At 37.4% G+C, this 25991-nt stretch overlaps 1 protein-coding gene across 3 annotated transcripts in view; it reads left to right on the forward strand.

Moving 5' to 3' along the window:
- Positions 1-2458: 2458 nt before the first annotated feature.
- The window catches only part of LOC132625820 (protein ACCUMULATION AND REPLICATION OF CHLOROPLASTS 3, chloroplastic), a 31596-nt gene continuing 8063 nt past the window's right edge, over positions 2459-25991 (forward strand). The window contains exons 1-15 of one of the 3 annotated variants that reach the window (XM_060340395.1): positions 2460-2797; positions 4697-4755; positions 5178-5242; positions 6816-6950; positions 8401-8449; positions 8933-9045; positions 9236-9307; positions 9935-10045; positions 10297-10478; positions 12663-12920; positions 13023-13087; positions 13278-13660; positions 14373-14477; positions 14814-14951; positions 16683-16849. In XM_060340395.1, the coding sequence (XP_060196378.1) occupies positions 2484-2797; positions 4697-4755; positions 5178-5242; positions 6816-6950; positions 8401-8449; positions 8933-9045; positions 9236-9307; positions 9935-10045; positions 10297-10478; positions 12663-12920; positions 13023-13087; positions 13278-13660; positions 14373-14477; positions 14814-14951; positions 16683-16849 (2216 nt within the window). In that variant the 5' untranslated portion in view covers positions 2460-2483. Of the gene's footprint in view, positions 2798-4696; positions 4756-5177; positions 5243-6815; positions 6951-8400; positions 8450-8932; positions 9046-9235; positions 9308-9934; positions 10046-10296; positions 10479-12662; positions 12921-13022; positions 13088-13277; positions 13661-14343; positions 14478-14813; positions 14952-16682; positions 16850-25991 lie in introns of those variants that run through there. The other 2 variants (XR_009577002.1, XM_060340396.1) reach the window with 2 other exon arrangements.

A 25991-nucleotide genomic window follows, 5' to 3' on the forward strand; every position in this document is an offset into this window, starting at 1 on the left:
TAGAGTTAAGGGACAAAATTGTGTTTGGTAATAGTTTAGGGACCTCCCTCGCATTTGTACCTAGATTTTTTACCACCTTCTTTCCCTTTTTTCATTTCATGAGAGTAGTGTGGCAAATTTCTTCCTTCCAATCTCTATCTGCTACTACCATGGACCTTCTCCTTAAGGTTTCAATGAAACTTTCCCCATTTACCAAAAGTTAATATTTTAGTCTCCGCTAAATATTTCACCATTTATGTTCGTTAGATTTACTAAGGCATGAAAATAAAATATATAACTATAAACGCCAAGAAAATCCTATCAAAATTCTATAATATGCCCCCCCCCCCCCCCCTCCCCCAAAAAAAACACTAGATGGTAAAAAGATGTATAAAAAAAATAAAAAATTACATTTCAAAAAACTACATCAGACACTAAAAGTACATAAAAAACAGTAGAAATACAAAAAACTTCATTACACACTAAGTAGGCGATTGGCCATGAAAACCAAATATTTTTCACTTTATTTGGTATTTTGGAGATGGAGTTGTGTTTGGTTATAGTTTTTGCAAAAAATATTTGGTGGTTGAATGTATTAAAAGTGAAACAAAGTGAAAATAATTTTTTTGGTGTTTTTCAAATTCCAAATACAACTTCACGTTGTATTTAATGAAGTTGTATTTGAAATTTTCATGGCCAAACGGGTCCTAAAAAAGTATTAAAAAATCATAAATTACGCCTCAAAAAGCTACACATCAGACTTTAAAAATGAAGTAAAAATATTAGAAACCATAAAGATTATACCTCCAAAATGTGAGTTTCCGCTAATTTTCTTTTTTCATAGCCCTCGTCAAATCTGACTGAGATGGTTTGGGCATGTGAAGAGGAGAGACATAGATGCCCCAGTGCGGAGGTGTGAGAGGTTAGCCATGGATGGTTTCAGAAGAGGTAGGGGTAGGACAAAGAAATATTGGGGAGAAGTGATTAGATAGGACATGACGCAGTTACAGCTTACCGAGGACATGACCTTAGATAGGAAGGTGTGGAGGACCCACATTAGGGTAGAAGGCTAGTATATAAGTCTCGTTATCTTTCCTTATTAGTAGGCGCATTAGCGCATTATAATTTCTTGTGCTTTGATTTATGTTATTATTTGTTACTTTCTGTACTTTGATTACTCTATTTTATCTGTGCCGCTTTCATGATTTGCATTTCCATATCGCTTTGAATTCCTTGATTATCCTATTTTACTGTGTCGCTTGCATTATTTCATTGCAATATCGTTTTAAATCTTTTAACCTTATCTGACCCCCTTTTTATGCTTCTATTGAGCCGAGGGTCTCTCGGAAACAGCCATCCTACCTTGGTAGGAGTAAGGTCTGCGTACATTATACCCTCCCCAGACCCCAAGATGTGGGATTTCACTGGGCTGTTGTTGTTGTTGTTGTTGTATAGCCCTCGTCAAATCTAAGCGACAAATCAGTTAATATTTGACGAGGACTAAAAATATTAACTTTTGACAAACTTAAAGGACCAAAACTAACTATCATCAAACATAAAAGGACTATTTTTGTCATTTTTCTCTAGATTTTTCACCACTACTTTTATAGAGCGACGAATTTCTCCTTCCTCTCTGCAACTGCTATGGATCTTCTCCTTCCAATTCCACTAAAACTCTCCACATTCTCACGCGCCTCCCTATGCGCGTTCAATTCACACTCCTTCTCACACCAACGAATTAGAACTCGTGTGAATTGCACTCCGAAACCCGTGCGAGTGGAATCGAACTCGAATTTCAACAATAAAGATAGTAATAATGATTGTGAAGGGAATGAAAGTTTGAATAATGTATGGGAAGAGAATGAGTTTGTTGAGGTATTTGGAATTGGAAGTAGAAAAGATGCTTTGCTTGAGTTCTGTTTGGCTTCACCAGCTTTGAGAAAATTACAAATTATCCCTTATGTTTGAGGGTAGATTCAAACTAGTCCCTTAATTATGCATTCAACAACTTTAATCCTTTAAATTTGACAAAAGTTAGTACTTTTACTCTCAGTCAAATATTTAACAATTTGTGTTCGTTAGATTTGACAAAAATTAGTATAAAAAAGATTTAACCATAAACACCAAAACAATTCTATGAAGTCCTAAAATATACAATACAAGAAAATATATTACACACTAAAAATATATAAATAATCACAGAAATTACACCTTAAAAATCTGTACCAGACTATATAAATAAATAAAAATAACAGAAACTATAAAAATTATAGCTCTAAATGTGAGTTTCTGCTAATTTTCTTTTTCATTGTTTTTCTTAAAATCTAACAGACATAGTTCGGTAATATTTTACTGAGACTGAAAATGATAACTTTTGACAAATTTAAAGGACCAAAACTGTTAAATGCATACTTAAGGGACTATTTTGTAACTATCCTCAAACATTAAGTGACTATATTTATCATTTTCTTAGATCTTTTACCATTTCATGAGAAAGTGTTGCTATGGACCTTCTCCTTCCCGTTCCATTAAAACTCTTCACATTCTCACGCGCCTCACTGTGCGCGTTCAATTCACACTCCTCCTCACACCAGCGAATTAGAACTCGCGTGAATTGCACTCCGAAACCCGTGCGAGCGGAATCGAACTCGAATTTCAACAATAAAGATAGTAATAATGATTGTGAAGGGAATGGAAGTTTGAATAATGTATGGGAAGAGAATGAGTTTGTTGAGGTATTTGGAATTGGAAGTAGAAAAGATACTTTGCTTGAGTTCTGTTTGGCTTCACCTTCACTTTCATCAGCTTTGAGATTTTGGTATGCTTTGAGAATTGATACGTATTTGACAGTTATTCTTCGATTTTATTATTACCTGTTGTTTCCCTTGCATCGGTTATTGTTTTATTTTTTGTTGTACCTGTTTAATTTATTCTTCGAGTTTATTATTACCTGTTGTTTAATTTACTTTGCTTTTATTATTACTTGTTGTTTCCTTTGCTTCGATTATATTATTACGTGGTGTTCCTTTGCTTCGATTTTATTATTAACTGTTGTTTTGCTTTGCTTCGATTATATTATTATCTGTTGTTTACTTTGCTGCGATTATTGCATTATTTGTTGTTGCTACTGTTCTATTCTCTATTATTATTTTGATTTTTTCATTTGATATGTATTTGACTGTTTATTATTACGTGTTGTTTCCTTTGCTTCGATTTTATTATTACGTGGTGTTTCCTTTGCTTAGATTATTGCATTACTTGTTGTTGCTACTGTTCTATTCTCTATTATTATTATTATTATTATTATTATTATTATTATTTTTTGATTTGATATGTATTTGACTGTGATTCTTCGATTTTATTATTACGTGTTGTTTCCTTTGCTTCGATTATATTATTACCTGGTGTTTCCTTTGCTTAGATTATTGCATTATTTGTTGTTGCTACTGTTCTATTCTCTATTATTATTATTATTATTATTATTTTTTGATTTGATATGTATTTGACTGTGATTCTTCGATTTTATTATTACGTGTTGTTTCCTTTGCTTCGATTATATTATTACCTGGTGTTTCCTTTGCTTAGATTATTGCATTATTTGTTGTTGCTACTGTTCTATTCTCTATTATTATTATTATTATTATTATTTTTTGATTTGATATGTATTTGACTGTGATTCTTCGATTTTATTATTACGTGTTGTTTCCTTTGCTTCGATTATATTATTACCTGGTGTTTCCTTTGCTTAGATTATTGCATTATTTGTTGTTGCTACTGTTCTATTCTCTATTATTATTATTATTATTATTATTTTTTGATTTGATATGTATTTGACTGTGATTCTTCGATTTTATTATTACGTGTTGTTTCCTTTGCTTCGATTATATTATTACCTGGTGTTTCCTTTGCTTAGATTATTGCATTATTTGTTGTTGCTACTGTTCTATTCTCTATTATTATTATTATTATTATTATTATTTTTTGATTTGATATGTATTTGACTGTGATTCTTCGATTTTATTATTACGTGTTGTTTCCTTTGCTTCGATTATATTATTACCTGGTGTTTCCTTTGCTTAGATTATTGCATTATTTGTTGTTGCTACTGTTCTATTCTCTATTATTATTATTATTATTATTTTGATTTGATATGTATTTGACTGTGATTCTTCGATTTTATTATTATGTGTTGTTTCCTTTGCTTTGATTATATTATTACCTGGTGTTTCCTTTGCTTAGATTATTGCATTACTTGTTGTTGCTACTGTTCTATTCTCTATTATTATTATTATTATTATTTTGATTTTTTGATTTGATATGTATTTGACTGTGATTCTTCGATTTTATTATTACGTGTTGTTTCCTTTGCTTTGATTATATTATTACCTGGTGTTTCCTTTGCTTAGATTATTGCATTACTTGTTGTTGCTACTGTTCTATTCTCTATTATTATTATTATTATTATTATTTTGATTTGATATGTATTTGACTGTGATTCTTCGATTTTATTATTACGTGTTGTTTCCTTTGCTTCGATTATATTATTACCTGGTGTTTCCTTTGCTTAGATTATTGCATTATTTGTTGTTGCTACTGTTCTATTCTCTATTATTGTTTCCTAGAATGTAATGCTTTGTCAAAGCTACTTGTGTGAAACGTAATCATGCTTCTTTAATTTCTGAAAATGTTGCCTATGTTCTTGTGATGGTATGTGCAGGAATATTCTCGTGAAAGACTCAGAGAAGGTGCTATTACAAGAGAAATTGCCTACAGAAGGTGAAATGTTTTATTTTGACGTTTTCCCTTTTTGTTCTCCCTCTTTCATCTTCTTGCTCAAAATAGTATGTATCTTCAATCTTCTTAGGAAGGAAGTTGGCTGGGGATTAGGAAAAGTGTAAGTTGCTACCGGTTTCTTCCTTCATAATTATATAGTTGTCCCACATGGGTTATGTAAGAGTTCTCAAAGAAGTTCATAAACATCTTGAGCAATTCCACCAAATGCCTTAAGGTGTTGGGTTGGATGCTTAGATTCTTCCCGACAAGAGATCCTTATGCAGCTTTAAACTTCTGGATACCTTTTAAGATGAGGCAAGCTCTTAGATTGTCCAACTTCCGGTCTGTCAATCTTATTCGTTGCTGCCTCTTCCCATTCCATCTGTTATGAACTTAAACTTTTCTCATAATGTCTTCTTTCACAGGTGTTTCTTCAAGAATTGTGGAAGTTCCATCAGCAATAAATTCATGTTCCAAAGCAGTTATACTTGTTTGTACATTCCTCAACTCTTATGCCTAAGATCTCCTTATATTACCAGTGATGATTGTCTAAAGATACTAGCTCATGTGAATCTAACGAAAACATTAGTCATGGTTTTCCGCTAAGGCTTCATTTAGTAATAATTAGAGTCGACTGAAATATTCGTCTGAAGTCTTTAACTTTTAATTGGGGCCTATAACTTTCTTGCGAGCCTGTGTTAGTATAAAAGGAAATGAAAATTTGGAAAGACCTTTTATCATATGCCACTTTGTTTTCTTTTTTCTTGCTTTCCCTGAAATATGTGATATTGCTTCTAAATCATAACATGAAGAAAATTCTATTGCTGGACCGTAACTTTTTTCATTACAGCTACTATGCATCAATCTCAATTGGTGTTTGCTATATGAATTCTCGCTGACCTTGTTTCTCCATTTAAGCTCAACGAATGTCATCATCATACCAAAGAAATATAGAAGTGAAAAATAAGTTAAATATATGTAAGTTATCGTAATAATAACAATAGTTATACTAAAAGGTCTGTATATTCTTACTGGCATATAAATCTATCTATAATATAATAAATACAAAATACTCCTAGAAATTTTTTAGGTTCGCATTCAACGTACTAACAAGACAAAACTATTCCCAACTAGTAGATATCACCTATATGGATCTTTTTCTTCCATTGTGCCCTATCTTTAGCTAAGTCCACATAATTCCAAGAAATTGTAGGAATTTCGAGACAACTTTCTTTTATGTGATTTTAGGTCTATTCCGTCTTCTTTTTAACACCTTCACTCACCATAGTTGATAGTACCACACCTACGGACCGGCACGTCTGTAGGGCGACATAGGACATGACTAAACCATCTCAAACGACCTTCTCTCGTTTTATCCTTAATGCATGCTACTTGCACGGCAAATGTGGTCATTGTTAATTCTCTCTTGTATTATATGACCCCACATCCATCTTAGTGTCTGCATCTCTGTGACACTCATCTTGTGGATGTGTTGGACTTTAGCGGCCCAACATTCGCTACCATATAACATCGTCGGTCTTATAACCGTTCTGTAGAACTTACCTTTTATTAGGCACCCTTCTACCACAAAGCACCCCGGCAGTACTTCTCCATCAACCATTCTGTTTTAATTCTAGTCTCAACCCTCACCACAATCCCGTATGTTTTTCATTAATTTGTAATATTTTGATAAAGGTGCAAAAAGTACTTATAAAAGAAGCCTCGGACTCAGGGGTTGGCCTGGTGGCAATTGGCTTGAGCCTTGGGGTGCTCCCTTTCAAGGTCTCAAGTTCGAAACCCACTGGGTGCAAACAATTTCTGAGGGCCATCGGACTGGGTAAAACCCTGAATTACCCGTGGTGCACTTGCGGGAAACTCCTTGCCGAGGGCCTGTGCACCCTCGGGATTAGTCGGGGCTCAAAGAGCCTCGGACACCCGGTGCTTAATCAAAAAAAAAAAAGTACTTATAAAAGAAGCATTTTCTTTTTGACCATCTCAATTCCAGTTGCTTTAATTGTATGTTTTTGTTTCCGAAAATGTTGTTTTCCTTGTTGCTTCTTTAGGTGGCTAGTGCAGCTTATGGCACCGATCATATCCCAGCACTTGATATTATAAGGAGATTAAAGTCCAGAAATGGACTAGCCATCGGCATCATCCTGAAACCTTTTAGCTTTGAAGGACGAAGGCGCTATGATGAGGTTTGTACTTTTCTTTTGGGAAATCATGCTGAATAAATCTTTTTATGGAAGGATATTAGTCGACAAAAGATAAACAAAAAAATTGATCCATGAAGGAAGATTTTTTTTTTTTTTTAGTTTCCTCATTGGTTGTAAAGATTCACAAGCCATTTGACAATGTTGTATGGACTAGGCAATTTGTTGTTCTACTTTAAAGTAATGAAGACAGGAGAGATGCACATGTTGTATATGTCATACCTGTCAAAACATTGATAAACCTGGAGGGATGGTGGTTGTTTAATGTGGTCATGCATAACAACTTGAAACCATAAACATGGTGTACCATATTGTTGGTCAGATATGATATGTGGTGGTGTAGCTAGGCAAGAGCATCTAAAGATATAGAGTTATTGGACCAACCAATTCACCTCTCTGGGCTCTGATAAGACTAAATTTAAGCATGTTCTAGATGAAGAGAAGATACTTCAATCAATTGTTAAGCTTATACAGGAAAGTAAGAACTACTCGGTTCTATTCCTGACTGATGTTTTCTATGATTACGCATCCAAGGGTGTGGCCTAGTGATCAATGAAGTGGGTTGGAACCATGAGGTCTCTGGTTCAAATCCAACAGAGACAAAAACACTCGGTGATTTTTTCCCATTTATTCTAGCCTTGGTGGAAGAGTTACCTGGTATCTGTTGCTGTAAGGAGGTGGCAGGTATCCCAGGAGATGTTTTGACAAGTCCGTAGCCAAAGCAAAGATGTGATTACTTATAAAAGGTTCATGTATAACAGGGTTATATCACCTAGTTTTCTAGGATGTCAGGGTTCTAAATCCTACTTCTAAGCAACCTGGGACTCCGTGCTGCCAAAAAATAAATAATTGAAGGAATAAAATAAAAAAAGTCCATAACTAACAAAAAAAAAAGAGTTAATAGGTTTATAACATAACTTGAAAGAGTTAATTAAGGAAACCCCAGGTTGAAGTCCTCTGGTGGTGAATGGAACTTGCTATAGTGACTTCATGAAGAGTAGCTGATTCTATTTTTTTCTTGTCCTGCCTCTGGGCGTAGTGCATCATGCAGTATGTTATCTAATGCGGAGAACTGATCAGTGCTTTCTCACTTTCGTATTAAAACAAAGATCAAGAATATCAGAGACGTGCCATCTTTGTCAATAATAGTTTTCAAGGTAGACCTACTGATTCACAATAACGATAAAGTAGGGTAGACCTAAAAATGGGTTTTAGGCCTATTTATTTCATTTTACTTCTATCTTTATCTTAATGGACAATGGAGGACATTTTAAAGAGTTCAAAAATTGGGGTTTATTTATGTTGAGGTTACATAGGGACTATTAAAGATTTTTGTTTTTGGAATTTGTTTTTCTTTAAATTTTTAAGAACCATTTTCACAATATTACTAACCCTGTCTCCGACCAATGCTTTTGATGGTTCATCCTACTTACAGGTCACAGATTTGATTGACAAACTTCAAAAGCATGCAACTGTTTGTATAGGTCAGTTGAACTTTGCATATTACTTATTTTACAGTTCATACCAATTTGATGATGCTAATAGCATAGGAGGTCCTTGCTTCTACACTTTTCTTTTACTACAAACTCATCCATTAGAAGTCTTAATGAGCACATACATCATTACTTCCATTACATGCTGTGAAAGCTTTGCATGGCTACAAGTGACACTGATATCAGTTTAATTGATTATTTGTGGGAATTATCAGCTTTGCTATTAATAGTTCAGCTATTCTGGAACTGACCTTTAATTCCTGAATGCATGATGTTGACGTTTTTGAAGATTGGGCGTCGTTCTTAGAGAATCATTTCTTTTTTTAGGTTTTCTACTTTTTGGTATACTTCTTGTATTATGGGTGTTTTTGTGCCCAAACAATTAATAAATTTTATTAAGAAAAAAAAAAGGGAGTTTGTTAGCAACTCTGCCTGAGTTCCAAAATCATGATGTTTGTTTATTTGGGCTTGCAGTTATTGACACTGATGTTCTCCTCAAAAAAGATCTTTTAACTCTCGATGAAGCTTTGAAAACTTCATATAATGCTGTTCTGATGGCTGTTAATGCCATTTCAATTCTTATGTCTGTAAGTTGTTTTTTCCTTCGATAAGTCTCATTTGTTTTTTCCTTCGATAAGTCTCATAAGTTCTTTTTCCTCTCCTTTTATTTTCTTTTTTCTTACTGCTTTCTGAATTTTGTTTTCTTAGTCTTTATACAATTTTTGATTGATGTATTTATCTAATACCTATCTGTTTGTAAACTTGCAACAATAACAGAAGGACCACATAAAGCTTCTAGATGTTACAGATTGTGGTACCAAAGAACTGAGTGGTCCAGAGCTAATAAATGTAAGAACTATGCAGTCTTATTTTACATAGTTAAGTTCTATTGCTGATAAAATAGATTTTATTTTGGATTGTATTACCTCTAGTATTGCATGATAGGTACAATAAGTTCTTATCCTTGGAAATCGTGATTATGTACAAATTAGTAAATTTCGCCGCTCTAGAGGCCACTACAATTTTCATATTTTTGGCAACTTGCAGATCGAAATATTTGAACTTTTGTATAGTTGAAAATTGTACCTTCTGATAATTCTTAAAAAGGAGTCACTTAAATTTAGGGACCAGAATAGGAGTATTGATGAAAGTTTTTGGAAGAATGGAAAGGAAGGAAGAAAAAACTGAAGAAAAGGAGAACAAGATGGAGGAGAAGGGACAGAAAGTAAAATCATTCACCTTATATCCAGACAGATTTAATTAAATCTTATTGGTGGGCAGAAAAAGAAATTAGTTCTGTTGAAGCAATTTACTGTATATTTTAAAAAAGGATCATTCAATCCAAAAGTTCTTTAAATTGGATCCCTAGCTCTTGGTGCATTACACCAAATGAATTTTGTAGATTCTGTTACGGAACTTTATACATTTTTATAGTTTTTTGTCTACTCAAACTGAAGGCTAAAGTGATTATTTCAGATTCTTGAAAGCTACAAAGAGGCAAAGACTGGTTTTGGTGCTGGCTACAATATCGAAACTTCAATTCTGCGAGCTGTCTACGACTGCCCATTCCTTGGCTCAGGAGTAAAGGTCAGGAGTAATTCAGTTACTGTGTTAAGAGTATATGCTTTCATTTCCCGTCTGCATACTTGACAGCTAATAATTCCAGCTTCCAACTTATGACTTCAGTCAAGTTTCTTATATCCTTTTAAATTTCTCATTTTTCACATGTTTATTGAAGGTATTTTTTGTAAGCTTATTATGATTTCTCTTTCTCGACCTTGCAGTCTTTTGACCTCCATTTTGAGGCCTTCATTTTTTTGTCTTATGTTCTTCCTCAGGGGTCAAATGGTGTGGTTATATGCATTATTGCAAGTTCAGGTGTTGTAAATTCCAGTGATGTGGGTAGCATCTTGCACACATTTCGGCAAACTACTGGATGTAATGGAGACATTGTGATTTCCATCATCCAGGAACCCAATATGGAGCCAGATTTAATAGTTACTACTTTAGTTACGTGTGGGTAAGTCATCTTAACAAATACTGAGCCAAATTCTATCTTCATCCTTTTGTTAGAGTAGTTATAGTTGTATTTTAAGATCTATCTTGTCTAGGACTCTCTACTCTAGAAATAGATCCTTATGTACTTTTGCTTCCGGCACTTGATGAATGAGCATTTTATGAACTGATATCCTTAGTTTAGGCTATGGGCAGTCACCCAGGATGCGTGGGTGGTGGGATGATGACAGCGATTGTGGACTGAGCTGTAATTGTTTTGTACAAATGGTTAAGACGAGTAACTTATCAACGAGACAAAATAGGAAAGCTGTTTTAAGATATCAATGGCAGTTTACTACACATGTTGTTGACATCATTAAAAATGGTACTATTCAGAGACATGACTAATTGACTATAGAAGAGATATCTGGAGTGACTTAGTGGGCTAGAGACCTTGGTAGTTTTCAAGCTTCACGGAGGTCCTCTTAGTTCCAGTTAGAGAGGATGTTATCGTCAGCTACTTATGCATTATATTTTGAAATATCAGAAGAATGTTGTAAACCCATCACTGTTAATCAAACTGATGGTGTGAGCTGTGGCCTGTGAGAGTAGATACTAAAGTTTCCTTGGGAATAAAGGGTATATCTGGTCTTTTGGCACATAGTAAATTTAACACGTGCGGTTAGAGAAGTAGAGAGTTCTCAGGCCAGACTAGTATATCATGTACAAGAGGAACCATAAGATTGCTTCCATTAATCTCTAAATTGCTCATTCTTATTGTCGAGGATCTTTGAGTCCTTTTTGGATCTGTCCACACTCCACGACTTTATTGGTTGATCATTAGTGTGGTTCTAAGTACGTGAAAATATGAAAAACTTCATGATACTCCATCTCAGCTGTATATTACCAGGTCTTCCCCTATTAGTACCAGAGGAAGTAGGATCTTTAAATCTATAGAAGTGTAGGAACTCTTTTATATTGTTGTTTGTTGGACCATCAGGGTTATAGAATTTTTCCTTTTTCGATTGGTAAAGTGACAAAACTACAGCACCAAGTTGGCACCGCAAGTGTTCACGAGTTATGTGGACTCATTTCTTCAGACAAGTAGGAGTCTGTAAAATCCCTGTACATTGTTAAAGTCATTTACAAAAGTCCTACTACTACAAGAATCTTACAAAAGCTATGTATCTTTAAAACATCTAATTCCTTTTTATATGAAAAATATATAAATGAGTAGTCCTCCTTTGTGCCTCTAACCCTTTTTGATGCTCTGATCCTTGCAATAGGCTGCTGGAGCTTTCGAGCTGTCTGGCGTTGGCCATCTTACCGCAAATTGATTTTAAGAACACGCCATATGTAACATATATATTTATATTGCGGCTCTGATTCTTCCTTGGTGGTTTGGTTGAAAAAAAGTTTCCTGTAAAAAGTATTTTCAAATTCTTTTTACCTGGTTCTAAAACAAACGCCACCTGATCCTCTGTCCCCTGCCTCACTTCTTCACATCCCCATTCCTGTCCAATAAATATATCTAGCTCTAAATAAAAACTAAGACTCTCGAACTAGAAAATGATAAGAAATAGTGATAATGTCATTTATGATGCAGTATCTTTTTTTTTTTAACTGAATGATACCAAGGATTCAGTATTGTTGCGTTATAGATAAGTTTAATATACAATCTTGTATTCAGCTACAAATGCTTGCTGATACTGTAATTCTTAGAACAAGATATCCTAACTTGACTCAAATATCAATTAAGCTTGCCTTGATTATTATAGAATGTGATCAACTGATTAAAGGAGAGCATGTATATGGATTTTTTCAGCTAGGTGCAAATTCCTTTATTGAGAGGAAGTCTTTCATTGTTTAATCTGCTTTATTGACTAATCAGTGAATGTCTAGTGCCTGCTATTGGTTCATATCAGATACTGGAATTGTATCCTCTTGCCTTTTATTTTCGTCTGTTTGCCTGTATACTGTAAAGTCTGCGTAGACGTCACCCTCCCAGACCCCACTCGTGGGACTGTGCTGGGAATGTTGTTGCTGCTGCCTGTATACTGTCTTTTTCTTTCCGTCTGGTTCCTTTATTGTTGCCACATTATTCACTGTGGATGTTATAGCAATGGTTTGCTAAAGTGTTCAACCTGTTATTTTACCGGATCTGTACAACTATCTAAAATCCTAATTCTTGAGTACTTATGATTCTTAGGTACACTACACAGGTACCATCCCGGAAAAGTAGTTTATTGTCTAGACTAGCGCAACATATTCCGTTCATTTTTAATATCCTTAAGAAGCCAGATCCACCACTTCAAACTGCCAAAGAAAGTGAAATCGATGAGACTTCAGAAATTTCTGATATGGCAGAATTTGTTTCTATGGATAATGCACCAGAGGATATGTCCGTCTATTCTGGGGAACTGCAGGCATTATTTCCTACCAATAGTGAAGACACATCCTTTTTGAGGTTTTCCTCTATTCTTTTAAAACCATCTAAGTTCACCTTTGCTGAAATCATTCGCGGACGACTTATTATGCTCTTACATACAGAAATTTTGTTGCTTTGCAGAGATTATAATGATGTCTCTGATGAAAGGAAGCTTGAACTGTCAAATTCTGACGTTGCTACTGAAGGTACATAATTATTTTTGTTTTAGGTTGACTCAGTTTTTCATTCAGTAGCATTTTGACATGAATGTAATTAAGGCTATTCATCAATTTCAATAATAAGATTAAAGTGGATAACAAATTTTTTTACATAAGCAAATCAGAAATATGAGTCTATAATGGAATAGTGAAATCCTGATCAGGTTGGATTTTGCAGCACCTCTTGTTTTCAAAAGAGAGCTTCTCACAAGATGGAATCTGGGGCCAGGAAACGACACTTCAGAAGGCTTAGCTACAAAAGGGACCGAGAACTTGGAAGACAAAAACATGGTTGACAATACCAGCACGTACAAACTTCCAGTTGGTGTAAAGCATAAAGAACAGTTACAAACTAGTCCAGGTTCCTCAAATTCAAGAAATTCAGGGAGGAAATCTGAAGAAAGTAGAAGTGCACAGCCTAGAGATATTTCAAGTCTATCCCAGGATGCAGTGGATGAAGAATACAGCGAAATTATTGCAGATGTTTACAAATCTAACTTCTCCTATGCCAGTCTTCCAAAAAGGAAAGGAGTTCTCTCTTCTCGGGCGGCCTCTATGCTGGTACATAGCCTAATTTTAGCGCTGGACCTAATCAAATTTAATTTTATCATAAAAACTTACTAATTTAGATAACTATAAGTTGTTTAGAAAGAGTTCAGTAGGTGATTGCACAAATTTTTTTCTACATTATAGTTTATAATCAATTGCCTAAGTTTCTTTAAATTTCTAACTTCGGCTTTATGGAGTGTTAAATTAGCCGGTGGATTTGTTGGATTTTTTCACTTATCTTACTGATCTATGTGCAACAGATACCTTATGAATAAGAAATGATGAATACTATTTCTAATAATGAAGAAATTTAAAGGTGGTATGTCAAAATCTGCTGTTGATTTTTTGCAATGCAAATTTATGCACTGGTAATGGGCCTCAATACAAGTAGAAACCAAGAAAGGAAATGTAAATGTTAACGATGTACTGGATCTTACTCATTTTTCTTTATGCAATCATAAATAAGTTGTGGTTCCATGATTTAACTTAGCAGATTTGAATTTGTTTTTGGTGCTTGTCCATAGTTGAAGCTGTAGAACATGGCCCAGAGCCATTTCCTCCTCCCTCCACCTCAATTTTATCCCTGTATAGAGAAAGCTACACATCTGAGTGTCTAAGTTGGTTATATGGCAAGGGAGAAATTACATAGGAGAGTTTTGATTTGATAGTAAAATATATTTTTAATCTACTGATAGGTTTTAAGTTATGCTATCATCATACTCAGGAAGCTGAACGGGATTCCAAAAAGAGGTGGATTCCTATAATTGAAATGAAATACAGGGGAGGTATATACAGAGGTCGCGTCGAAGGAGGACTTCCAGAAGGAAAGGTGCTTTGATGTAGCTATACAGACTCAGAAGACCCTGTTTTCTGAGTTCTTTATTTTAGTAATATTTTACTCTCAGTCCCAAAAAGAAGATTTCTTTTACCAAAGTTCTATTAAATATCTTCTTCAATATTTTTAACTTAAAATATTATGATATCTAGTACATTTAATGTACTTTTGCAATACGTAGAAAAAAAATTTCAAAAAAAGAAAAATCAAATCTGAATTCACACTGTAAATTAGATGGATTGATCCTCCGTGCCGCTCAATTTTGGGATGATGAGTATATGTTTTTCACTCTTGTGTTTGTCCGGATAAAGTGAATTTTGAATTCTATAGGGCTGCCTGTCTCTCGGAGATGGAAGCAAATACGATGGTATGTGGCGCTATGGAAAGAAGTCAGGGTTGGGTACATTTTACTTCAATAATGGTGATATTTATCGGGGTTCATGGAGAGACGATCTCATGCATGGAAAGGTACTAATAATCCTCAAGTGTTTTTGAGATTTTGATAGTTCTCTACATATTTACTATACAAAAACTAGTCTGGGTGCACTTCTGCTGCACAATATGAGCTTCTCGTTCTATATTTCCTAATGTTTCGGAAAGTTATAACATTTCAACATGTCATGGATGCAAGTGTGACACCTTTTCGAAATATACCAACCAGCACGCAAAGCGGCTTTCTTGGCAGTCATGTGGGACTATAGAAGAAAAAGAACCCTAGAGCTTTGTAAGAATGTGAAAACTCGTTTGTGCATTTAGACGAGCATGTTGGTTTTTGGTAAACTTTTTACCCACGAGATTTTAGTTTGGACGACTGGGTGCTATATATTAGGGATCATGTTTGAGATTCTCCCCTTTTTCCATATTAGTTGTATATGGGATTATTCCGATTTACATCAATAAATTTTTACTTCACCAAGAAAAAAAAAACAGGCTCTATCCAAATTATTCCCTTTTCAAGCATCAGTGAACTGATAACAATTGTTTCCAGGAATTCTGAGTTCTTTGGAGGAAATCTTTGAATTTGTCGTATCTCTCATGTAACTTTTGTATCTCGATATAAGTTTCTAGTGACCAATTCATCCATGCTGGTTTCATCATGACAATTGGTCAAGTTGATTCCTGAAAACTGAAAGGGGACAGCAATTTTGGACAGGAAGGTGTATAACTTTTCACCCTCATATGCCCAGCTCCCTATTTCTTTTGAGAATGGTAGCAGGTATTATAAACTTCAGCAGAAAGGCAGTGATGGGTGCCATATTTACAAACAAAAGACAGCTCTATTGTACCCCTGATTCTTCTTACAAGGATTGTAAAGGTTCCAAAATAGATACTGAATCATCTGTATAATTTTCATTACCCAAAAGTGAAATAATAAAATAAAAATCAACTTGATCTTCTCGGTAGAATTATATCTATTTTCAAAACATCTAGAGTTTCTTTCCTTTCCATATGGTACACCATGTGCATGTAGGACTTATTCTCCATCTACTGTTGTGGCTGGTACATTTGCCCAAACTGTTCTAACATGCCAACTGCTCACTAGTTGATCTTGGCATTATCCATTTAATGCCTATCATATTGAGGAAGATCTGACAGTGCTGGTCAGTGATGACATCTTCGTCTATCATTCCATTCTCTTGAAACGACAAGCCTAGAGGCTAGATGTCTAAATTGTTTGCATCTTGGCACCGCTATTCGTCTAGTATCTCTCACCTCAACTTCGCTCTTCTCATGCTGACTGACTAAGCTTGCAGTGTATGTATTCGGTCTTACATTACTTGTCCTAAAACCCTCACTCTCTAAAATGATTCTCCATAGTTCAATTTTGTGGTTTACAACCTTGCTGATTTCGTCAATTAACCCAAAATGGTCAGCATATAACGTACACCATGGAACCTCATCTTGTATTGTGTTGGCTAGCTCATCCATAACTAGGGTAAACAAGTAGCAGTTCAATGCCGATTCTTAGTGTAGACCACTATTACAGGAAACGCCTTTGTATCTCCTACTACTGGTCCATGCTAGTGATGGCTCCGTTGCATTTCGGACTATGATAGTTTATTTAGTGTATTTCAAATTAAAATTTGTAGATGCATGGATATCACTTGGCAAACAGGTTTTGGACACTGGTCTTTCTCAGGAGAAAGTTTGGATCGTCCTGGCTGTCCTAAATGAATAACAGTCTTTAACTATATATAGGGATGGTTTTACTTTCATACCGGGGATCGATGGTTCGTGAACTTTTGGAAGGGAAAGGCTAATGGAGAAGGCCGTTTCTATTCAAAGCTTGGTGATGTTTTCTTTGGACACTTTAAAGATGGATTGCGCCATGGCCAATTTCTTTGTATCAACATTGATGGAACGAGGTATGTATGTTCATTTCTGGACTTCTCTATATCGGGTATCATAATTACACCTGAAAATACAAATACTGAACTGGAATCTAAAGTTGGCTTAATGATGAAATAAAATTCGTTTCGTACTTGAAGTAGGTGACATTGCCAAAAATGAGGAAAACTACAGACTTAAACATGTGATCAGTAATACGTACGAAAAAATAAGACATGTTCGATTTTTCATATTTGAGTTGTGTGAAAGAATGGGCAAGCAATATATGACTAAACTAACAATCTTAAATCATCCCTCTCATGAAGCTCCTAGACTTGCATCTGACTTAAATATCTGCTGTACTTCAGTCCTTAATAAAACGTAGTTAAGGCTCCGTAGTTCTTCCAATTAACAACCTGGGATATAAGGTGAAGAGGTTCATGCTAATACCAGAGGAGTCTCTGTCAAATGTGTTGGGTCCATTCCCTTATTTTTAAGGAAGGAAGATTTTTTCTTCCTTTGACAAAATCACATTGGTAGCAATTGTGGAATTGGCCAACAAGTCAATTCTTTTGTTCACATAGTCGTGATGTAAGCGCTTACCTCATCTTAGTCGTGATGTAAGCGCTTACCTCATGATAGTCGTGATGTAAGCGCTTACCTCATCTTAGTCGTGATGTAAGCGCTTACCTCATGATAGTCGTGATGTAAGCGCTTACGTCATCATACGAAATTCATTCCTATAAATAGGCAGCTTATGGTTCATTTGTATGACACCAAGATAGAGAAAAACAAATCTAAGAGAAATACTCTTAGTGAAAGGCCTAAGTAAGAGAAGGTCTTTGAGAGAATTTTCTGTGGTAAAATTCTTGAGTGTAATTGGGATTGGGGTTGTGAGGTTGAGTGTTGTAAACACTTGTAATATTTCTTCTTTAATAAGATCTGCAGCAGCAACGTGGACGTAGCTCTCACATTGAGGGTGAACCACTATAAATCTGTGTGTGCTATTTATTCTTCGCTTACATCACGGCGTAAGTAGGTTCTGTCTAAGGAGGTTGGTATTTATGTGGTCCAGCTGTGATCCTCCAATCTTTCCTGGGAACCTGCTTACAAAGGTCGGATTTGGGATTCAAATCCTAACAACTGGTATCAGAGCAACAGGTTGTGTTGTGATTTAAAAACGATGGGAGGCGAAGATGGTACGACGCACGGCATCGGTAAATTCGATGGTACAGATTTTGCGTTCTGGAGAATGCAAATTGAAGATTATTTATATGGCAGAAAGCTTCATGAACCTCTGAGTCCGAAACCAGAGGAGATGAAGCAAGCAGATTGGGATCTCCTCGACAGACAAGTTCTGGGAGTCATTCGGCTAACGCTGTCGAAGAACGTTGCTCACAACGTGGCAAAGGAGAAGACCACAACAGATATGATGAAGGTATTGTCTGATATGTATGAGAAACCTTCGGCAAATAATAAGGTATTTCTCATGAAGAAACTATTTCATCTAAAGATGATGGAAAATGCTCATGTTGCTGCACACATAAATGAATTCAATACCATTGTAAATCAATTGTCATCGGTAAAAATTGATTTCGATGATGAAGTACAAGCTCTAATTTTGTTGGCATCCCTACCAAATAGCTGGGAGCCAATGAGAGCAGCGGTTAGTAATTCTGTCGGCAGTAACAAACTAAAGTTCAACGATGTTAGGGATCGTATCCTTGCTGAGGAGGTGCGCAGGACAGATTCTGGAGAGGCATCGATGAGTTCTGCTTTTAATGTTGAAAACAAAAGCAGCAATTTTGACAGAAACTACAACCGAAATAGGGGCAGATCGAAGTCTAGGAATGGCAGGGGTCAATCCAGACCAGGACGAACACATGAGTGTTGGAACTGTGGAAAACCAGGTCACTTCAAGAAGAACTGCAGGACGCCAAAGAAGGAGGACAACAAGGGGGCTGGAATCAACGCTGCTACGGAAGACATTGGCGATGCGTTGTTGCTATCGGTTGACAGCCCGATAGACTCTTGGGTGCTTGACTCAGGAGCGTCCTTTCATACCACCCCACATCATGATATAATGACAAACTACTTGGCTGGGAATCTCGGCAAAGTTTATTTAGCCGATGGAGAGCCGCTAGACGTTGTTGGCACGGGAGACATTAATTTGAAGATGTCAAATGGATCCTCGTGGAAGATTACAAAAGTTAGACATGTTCCAAAGCTAATGCGAAACCTGATCTCAGTAGGTCAGCTTGATGATGAGGGATATGATCTCAATTTTGGTAATGGGTCTTGGAAGGTGGCGAAAGGTGCTATGGTAGTTGGCCGAGGAAAGAAGATTGGCACTCTCTACATGACGACTAGCTGTCGTGATACTGTTGCTGTGGTTGACAACACAAAGAAGACAGATTTGTGGCATTGTCGGCTGGGACATATCAGCCAGAAGGGGATGAAGCTGTTGGTGACAAATGGCTTAATTCCGGAGCTGAAGACTGTGGACCTTCATACGTGTGAGAGCTGCATTCTCGGAAAACAAAAGCGAGTAAGCTTCTCAAATGCAGGCAGGGAGTTGAAGGTCGAGAAGCTGGAATTGGTGCACACAGACGTGTGGGGACCTACCACTGTCCCCTCTCTTGGAGGATCACACTACTACGTGACCTTCATTGATGATTCAACTAGGAAGGTGTGGGTTTAATTTATGAAAAATAAATCCGATGTGTTTAGTGTATTCAAAAGATGGAAAGCCATGGTCGAGAATGAAACAAACCTCAAGTTGAAGTGTTTGAGGTCCGACAACGGTGGAGAATACACCGATGGTGATTTCAAACGGTACTGTGCCGATAATGGGATCAAGATGATGAAGACTATTCCTGGAACGCCGCAACAAAATGGAATAGCCGAAAGAATGAACCGAACGTTGAACGAGCGTGCTCGAAGTATGAGAATACACTCTGGACTGCCCAAGACATTCTGGGCAAATGCAGTCAATACCGCGGCCTTCTTAATTAACCGAGGACCGTCAGTTCCCTTGGATTTCAGAATTCCAGAAGAAGTCTGGAGTGGCAAGAAGGTAAATCTTTCATTTCTGAAAGTGTTCGGCTGCTTATCATATGTTCATAATGACGATACGGCTAGAAGCAAGCTTGATCCAAAATCAAAGAAGTGTTACTTTATTGGCTATGGTGACACCGAGCTTGGTTACCGATTTTGGGATGAACAAAATCGGAAGATCATCCGAAGCAGGAATGTTGTCTTCAACGAAGAGGTACTGTACATAGACAAGTTGCAAAAAAATTCAGAATGTCAGGACAAGGAATCAGAAATAGTCGATTTGAGAGACTTCCCGACACCTGAGCCGCAGCCAGGTACAACTGAGGAAGAGGAACAAACAATCCGAGAAGGTGCTAATGAAAGTGCCGATTCTGAAACAAATAAGCAGACGCCAATCACAGAACTGCGTAGATCATCCAGGATCAGGAAGCCGATTCACAGGTACTCTCCATCCCTCAACTACATTCTACTCACTGATAGAGGGGAGCCGGAATGTTATGAAGAAGCAATGCAAGTCGATGAATCGACCAAGTGGGAGCAGGCAATGAAAGATGAGATGGATTCACTATCGGCAAATCATACATGGGAGTTCGCCGAGTTGCCAAAGGATAAGAAGACATTGCAAAACAAATGGGTTTATCGGATAAAGGAAGAACCCAATGGAAGCAAGCGTTATAAAGCAAGGCTGGTTGCAAAGGGATTTCAACAGAAAGAAGGCATCGACTATACGGAGATCTTCTCTCCCGTAGTCAAAGATGGTGACTATCAGAACTGTTCTTGGACTGGTAGCAAAGGAAAATCTACATCTGCAACAGATGGACGTGAAAACTGCATTTCTTCACGGTGATCTAGACGAGGAAATCTACATGCGACAGCCGGAGGGATTCAAAGTCAAAGGAAAGGAGAATCTGGTGTGCAAACTTCAAAAGAGTCTGTACGGACTAAAACAGGCTCCAAGACAGTGGTTGTCACGCCCCGAACCATGGCCTGGACGTAACACGGCACTCGGTGCCTGACTACATGTGACCGAGCGAACCACATGACTTGCTGAACTAACATGATTTCATATTATAAGCGGAATATGACGTGAATGCATGATGAACCTTTGTACAACATAATAGGTCATATTACATAATAAAGTACTTGTTTAAACATGAGTGTGCCCAAATGTCCATATGACTTCAAATGTCTATCATGACATAACTGATTTGTCTAGTCTATGAAACCTCTATTTTGAGTTTGGACTGGAAGTCATACGTACTGGGACAAGGCCCCCAACATACCTTTACATGCAAAACTACATAGAGAAGACCATGCTTAAAACCCCGAATGAAATGGGGCTCACCAATAAGCTAGCACGAGCAAATCCTAATGATCAGAAGCGTCGTCCTGTAAATCCGTACCTGCATCGTGAAATACAGGCCCCCGGGAAATAAAAGGGGACGTCAGCATATTGAATGTACTGGTATGTAAAGCAACCGGAAGAACAACATGGGACATAGAATAACATGATAGGAACTAAAAACTGAAAACTGGGACATGAACATGAGCATGAGCATGAGCATGAGTACATAACATGGAATTGAAACTGAAACTGAACATAAAACATGAGTACTGTAAGCATGAGATAATCTGAAATGATCTGTAATAATCTGTAATACCGACATAAACCACCACGGGGAGAAGCGTGGAGTCTGATCTCTGCCCGATCAGCTAAGCCATCTCGTACCTTGCCGGGGCACGAGACATGAACATAACATAAATGGATCCAAATCCCTCAATGGGGAACATATGAAGGAATCGTCCTACTGGGCGGAGCGATTCTTATCCTACGTTGGCATACGTAGTTTCAGGCTATCTGAGCCTTCTCGGTATTATTACAACTCCCGAACATGAAAATAACATAGTTGGCTAAGAAGCCCATGACTTTCGTGAATTAACTTGTACTTGTCTTGAAATCATGATTTTCACGAAAGGACTTGTAAACATATTTTCATGAAATAACTTGTAAAAATAACTCATGCAGTTTCATATGAACATAATGAGAACACATGAGAAAGAATTCATGATTCATGGATTAAGCTAGGATTTCTAATGTCCGAAATGGAGGTTTAGGAACACAATAACGAACATACATATGGAATTCATGTTCACACATACATACATAATTACGGGCTACCAATACATTGGGTTTAATGCCCTAGGAGTTGAACTTCATAGAATTTACTAAACGGATCACGGGGAAGAACATAGAAGTTCCCACATGTGGATGGAAGTTCTACATACCTTAACCTTCCGCTTTTGAGCGTATCACAATGTCCTTCACCCCCTTCAACTTCAATCTATAGCATACAAGTCATAGGGATTCTATATTAGCAACAATATCCATGTTTTGTTCATCTAAGCATTTTATCAAACACTTAGTGGGCATGAAGCTCTATAACCCTCATTAATGGTGTTTTCTTCACCAAATCCCCATTCTCTTACTTCTAGTCATTTCTACAATCCCATTTAGATGCAATTAACATCATTCTTCATAATCCATATGAATACAACAATCCCAAATCAACAACCCAACAATTCTAACATAGTTCATATAATTATCTTCAACAACCCAATCATTATTCTCCCAATAAATCATCAATTCACAATTATAAATGATTTGGGAGTAGAAATATTACCTTTTGGGTAGTCACCACGAAATCAACACTCCCAAGCCCGATCTTTAGCTTAAAATGACGACCACAACTCGTACTACACTTTATCCTTCACGAGCTTTAGGATTCGGGGCCTTAAAATTAGTTGATTTTCTCCTTCTTCTCTCTAAATTTCTCTCTCTCTTTTTCCTCTCTCTAAAATCTGAAATGAGGGGAAAAAAAATGAGGCTTCTAGGGTTTCATTTTCTTTAAATACCAAGGGAAAATGGGTTGACCCAACTTGAAAACGGGTCGGGACTGTTCTGTCTTAAAACGTCCATATCTCCCAATCCCGACGTCGCTTGTGAACCCACAACCTATGGTTGGAAAGATATTTCAATAATCTACAACTTTCATTCTTTGAGTTTTCCCAAATTCTCAACTTACGATGGGGTTATGGCCTCCTGAAGTCACTTGACCCGAATCTCAAATGCGGACCAAAACGCGCCCACGTTACGGTACCGTAACACAGGGTACGGACCGTAACGTCGCGTCGTACCCTGATGAAAATTTCCAAAAACTTTCTGGAAATTTTCCCTGTGTTACGGTCCGATGTTACGGTCCGTAACACAAGGTACGGTCCGTAACACGAAGGGACGGACCGTATCTTGGGACCGTATCTTGATGAAAATTTCCAGTGAGGTTCTGGAAATTTCGTCTGTGTTACGGTACACTGTTACGGTCCGTAACACGAGTTACGGTCCGTAACTCGTCACCGTAACGCAGGCGATTTTCCAGCGAACAGGCTTCAGTCAATGGGGCATAACTTTTTGCACATATATCCATTTAATCCCCATAATATACCGTTGGAAATCTTGTTAATAGGGCTACAACTTTCAACAAGGAAGTTCTTCCAGATACACAACGGATCAAGGAGTTATCGTTGCCCGAAATAGACCTGTCAACCCACTAGAACTTTAATGATATGAGTTTAAACTTGGTTCCAAGATGCGGGGTGTTACAATATCTCCCCCTTGGGATCATTCGTCCTCGAATGATGGATAATGGTTAAGATTATGGCTGGACATGGCTTGATTACATGAATGTGAAGGAAACATGACATGAAACATGAAGACTGAACTAACATGACTTGATCTCATGGAAACATGAATACATGAACTTGAACGTGAAACATGAGGCATGAATACATAAGGAACATGACATGGAAACTAAAGGTATTTACCTTGAAAACTATCTGCCTGGTCTTTGAACAAGTGAGGATATCTAGATTTCATGTCCTCTTCGGCTTCCCATGTGGCCTCTTCAACCTTCTGACTCCTCCACAAGACTTTTACTGAGGCTACTTCCTTAGTTCTCAACTTGCGAACTTGACGATCAAGAATGGCTATAGGGATCTCCTCATAAGTCAACCCGTCCTTAACTGTGATAGTATCAGTAGAAACAACCAACGATGGGTCTCCTACACACTTCCTCAACATGGACACGTGAAACACGGGATGTACAGCTGCCAAATCTTGTGGCAACTCAAGTTCATAAGCCACTAAACCGACCTTTCGTAAAATTCTGTAAGGTCCAATATACCTGGGACTTAGCTTCTCTTTCTTGCCAAATCTCATAACACCTTTCATGGGTGAGACTTTAAGGAACACCCAATCATCAACGGAAAATTCTAAATCTCTTCGTCTCACATCCGTATAAGACTTTTGGCGGCTCTGAGCTGTTTTCAAACGCTCCTGTATTAACTTGACTTTCTCCATAGCTTGATAAACCAAATCTGGTCCTAATAACTCTGCTTCACCTACTTCAAACCAACCAATTGGTGACCTGCACCTTCGCCCATACAGAGCCTCAAATGGTGTCATCCCAATACTAGCATGATAACTATTATTATAGGAAAACTCGATGAGTGGTAAGTGATCATCCCAACTACCTTTGAAATCCAAGACACATGCGCGCAACATATCCTCCAGAGTCTGGATAGTACGCTTTGCCTGGCCATCTGTTTGGGGATGGAAAGCTGTGCTGAGGTTCACTTTGGTACCCAATCCTTTCTGAAAGGATTTCCAGAAATTCGCTGTAAACTGAGCTCCACGATCTGAAATAATGGACACTGGTGTCCCATGCAATCTGACAATCTCACTAATATACAGCTTGGCATAGTCTTCTGCTGAATATGTGGTCTTGACTGGCAAAAAGTGTGCTGACTTAGTAAGCCGGTCAACGATCACCCAAATAGAGTCGTGCCTCTTAGCTGAACGAGGTAAACCTGATACAAAATCCATATTGATCATTTCCCATTTCCAAACAGGAATATCAATATTCTGAGCCAAGCCACCAGGCCTCTGGTGTTCAGCTTTCACCTGCTGACAGTTCAGGCACTTAGCTACAAAATCTACCACACTCTTCTTCATGTCGTTCCATCAGTACATCTCCTTGAGATCATGATACATCTTAGTGGAACCTGGGTGAATAGAATACCTGGAATTGTGGGCCTCCGACATGATTCGCTCTCTGAGTCCATCTACATCTGGGACACATAATCTGCCTTGGTACCTCAAGGCACCATCATCTCCCCCTTGTTCAAAAGCCGTTGTCTTATGTTTGTGAATCCCTTCCTTCAGCTGCAATAAATAGGGATCACTAAATTGTTTCTCCTTGACTTTAGCGACTAGAGAGGAAATAGTACTATTCTGAACAACCACCCCACCGTCTCCGGATTCTAAAAGTCGGACTCCTAGATTGGCCAAACGGTGAACTTCCTTCGTCATAATTCTCTTATCCACATCCACGTGGGCTAAACTCCCCATGGAATGCCGACTAAGAGCATCCGCTACAACATTCGCTTTTCCCGGATGATAAAGAATATCCACATCATAATCTTTAAGCAATTCGAGCCATCTCCTCTGTCTAAGATTTAGCTCCCTTTGCTTGAAGATATACTGCAGGCTTTTATGATCCGTGAAAATATCAACGTGCACCCCATACAAATAATGTCGCCATATCTTAAGCGCAAAAACTACAGCTGCCAATTCTAAGTCATGAGTCGGGTAATTTCTTTCGTGAACCTTGAGCTGACGAGATGCATAAGCTACAACTTTACCATGCTGCATTAAGACACATCCGAGACCAACTCCCGAAGCATCACAATAAACCACGAATCCTTCGGTTCCCTCTGGCAAGGTCAAAACTGGGGCAGAAGTCAATCTTTTCTTCAGCTCTTCAAAGCTTCGCTCACAAGCATCTGACCATTGGAACTTAATTTTCTTTCGAGTCAACTTGGTCAACGGAGCAGAGATAGAAGAAAATCCTTCCACAAAGCGCCGATAATAACCTGCCAGACCCAAGAAACTTCTTATATCAGAAACTGAAGCGGGTCTGGGCCAACTCTTTACGGCGTCAATCTTTTGAGAATCAACTCTAACACCTTCACCCGAGATCACGTGGCCTAAGAATGTCACTGATTTAA

The sequence above is a fragment of the Lycium barbarum genome, chromosome 2, assembly GCF_019175385.1.
Source record: "Lycium barbarum isolate Lr01 chromosome 2, ASM1917538v2, whole genome shotgun sequence".
NCBI lineage: Eukaryota > Viridiplantae > Streptophyta > Magnoliopsida > Solanales > Solanaceae > Lycium > Lycium barbarum.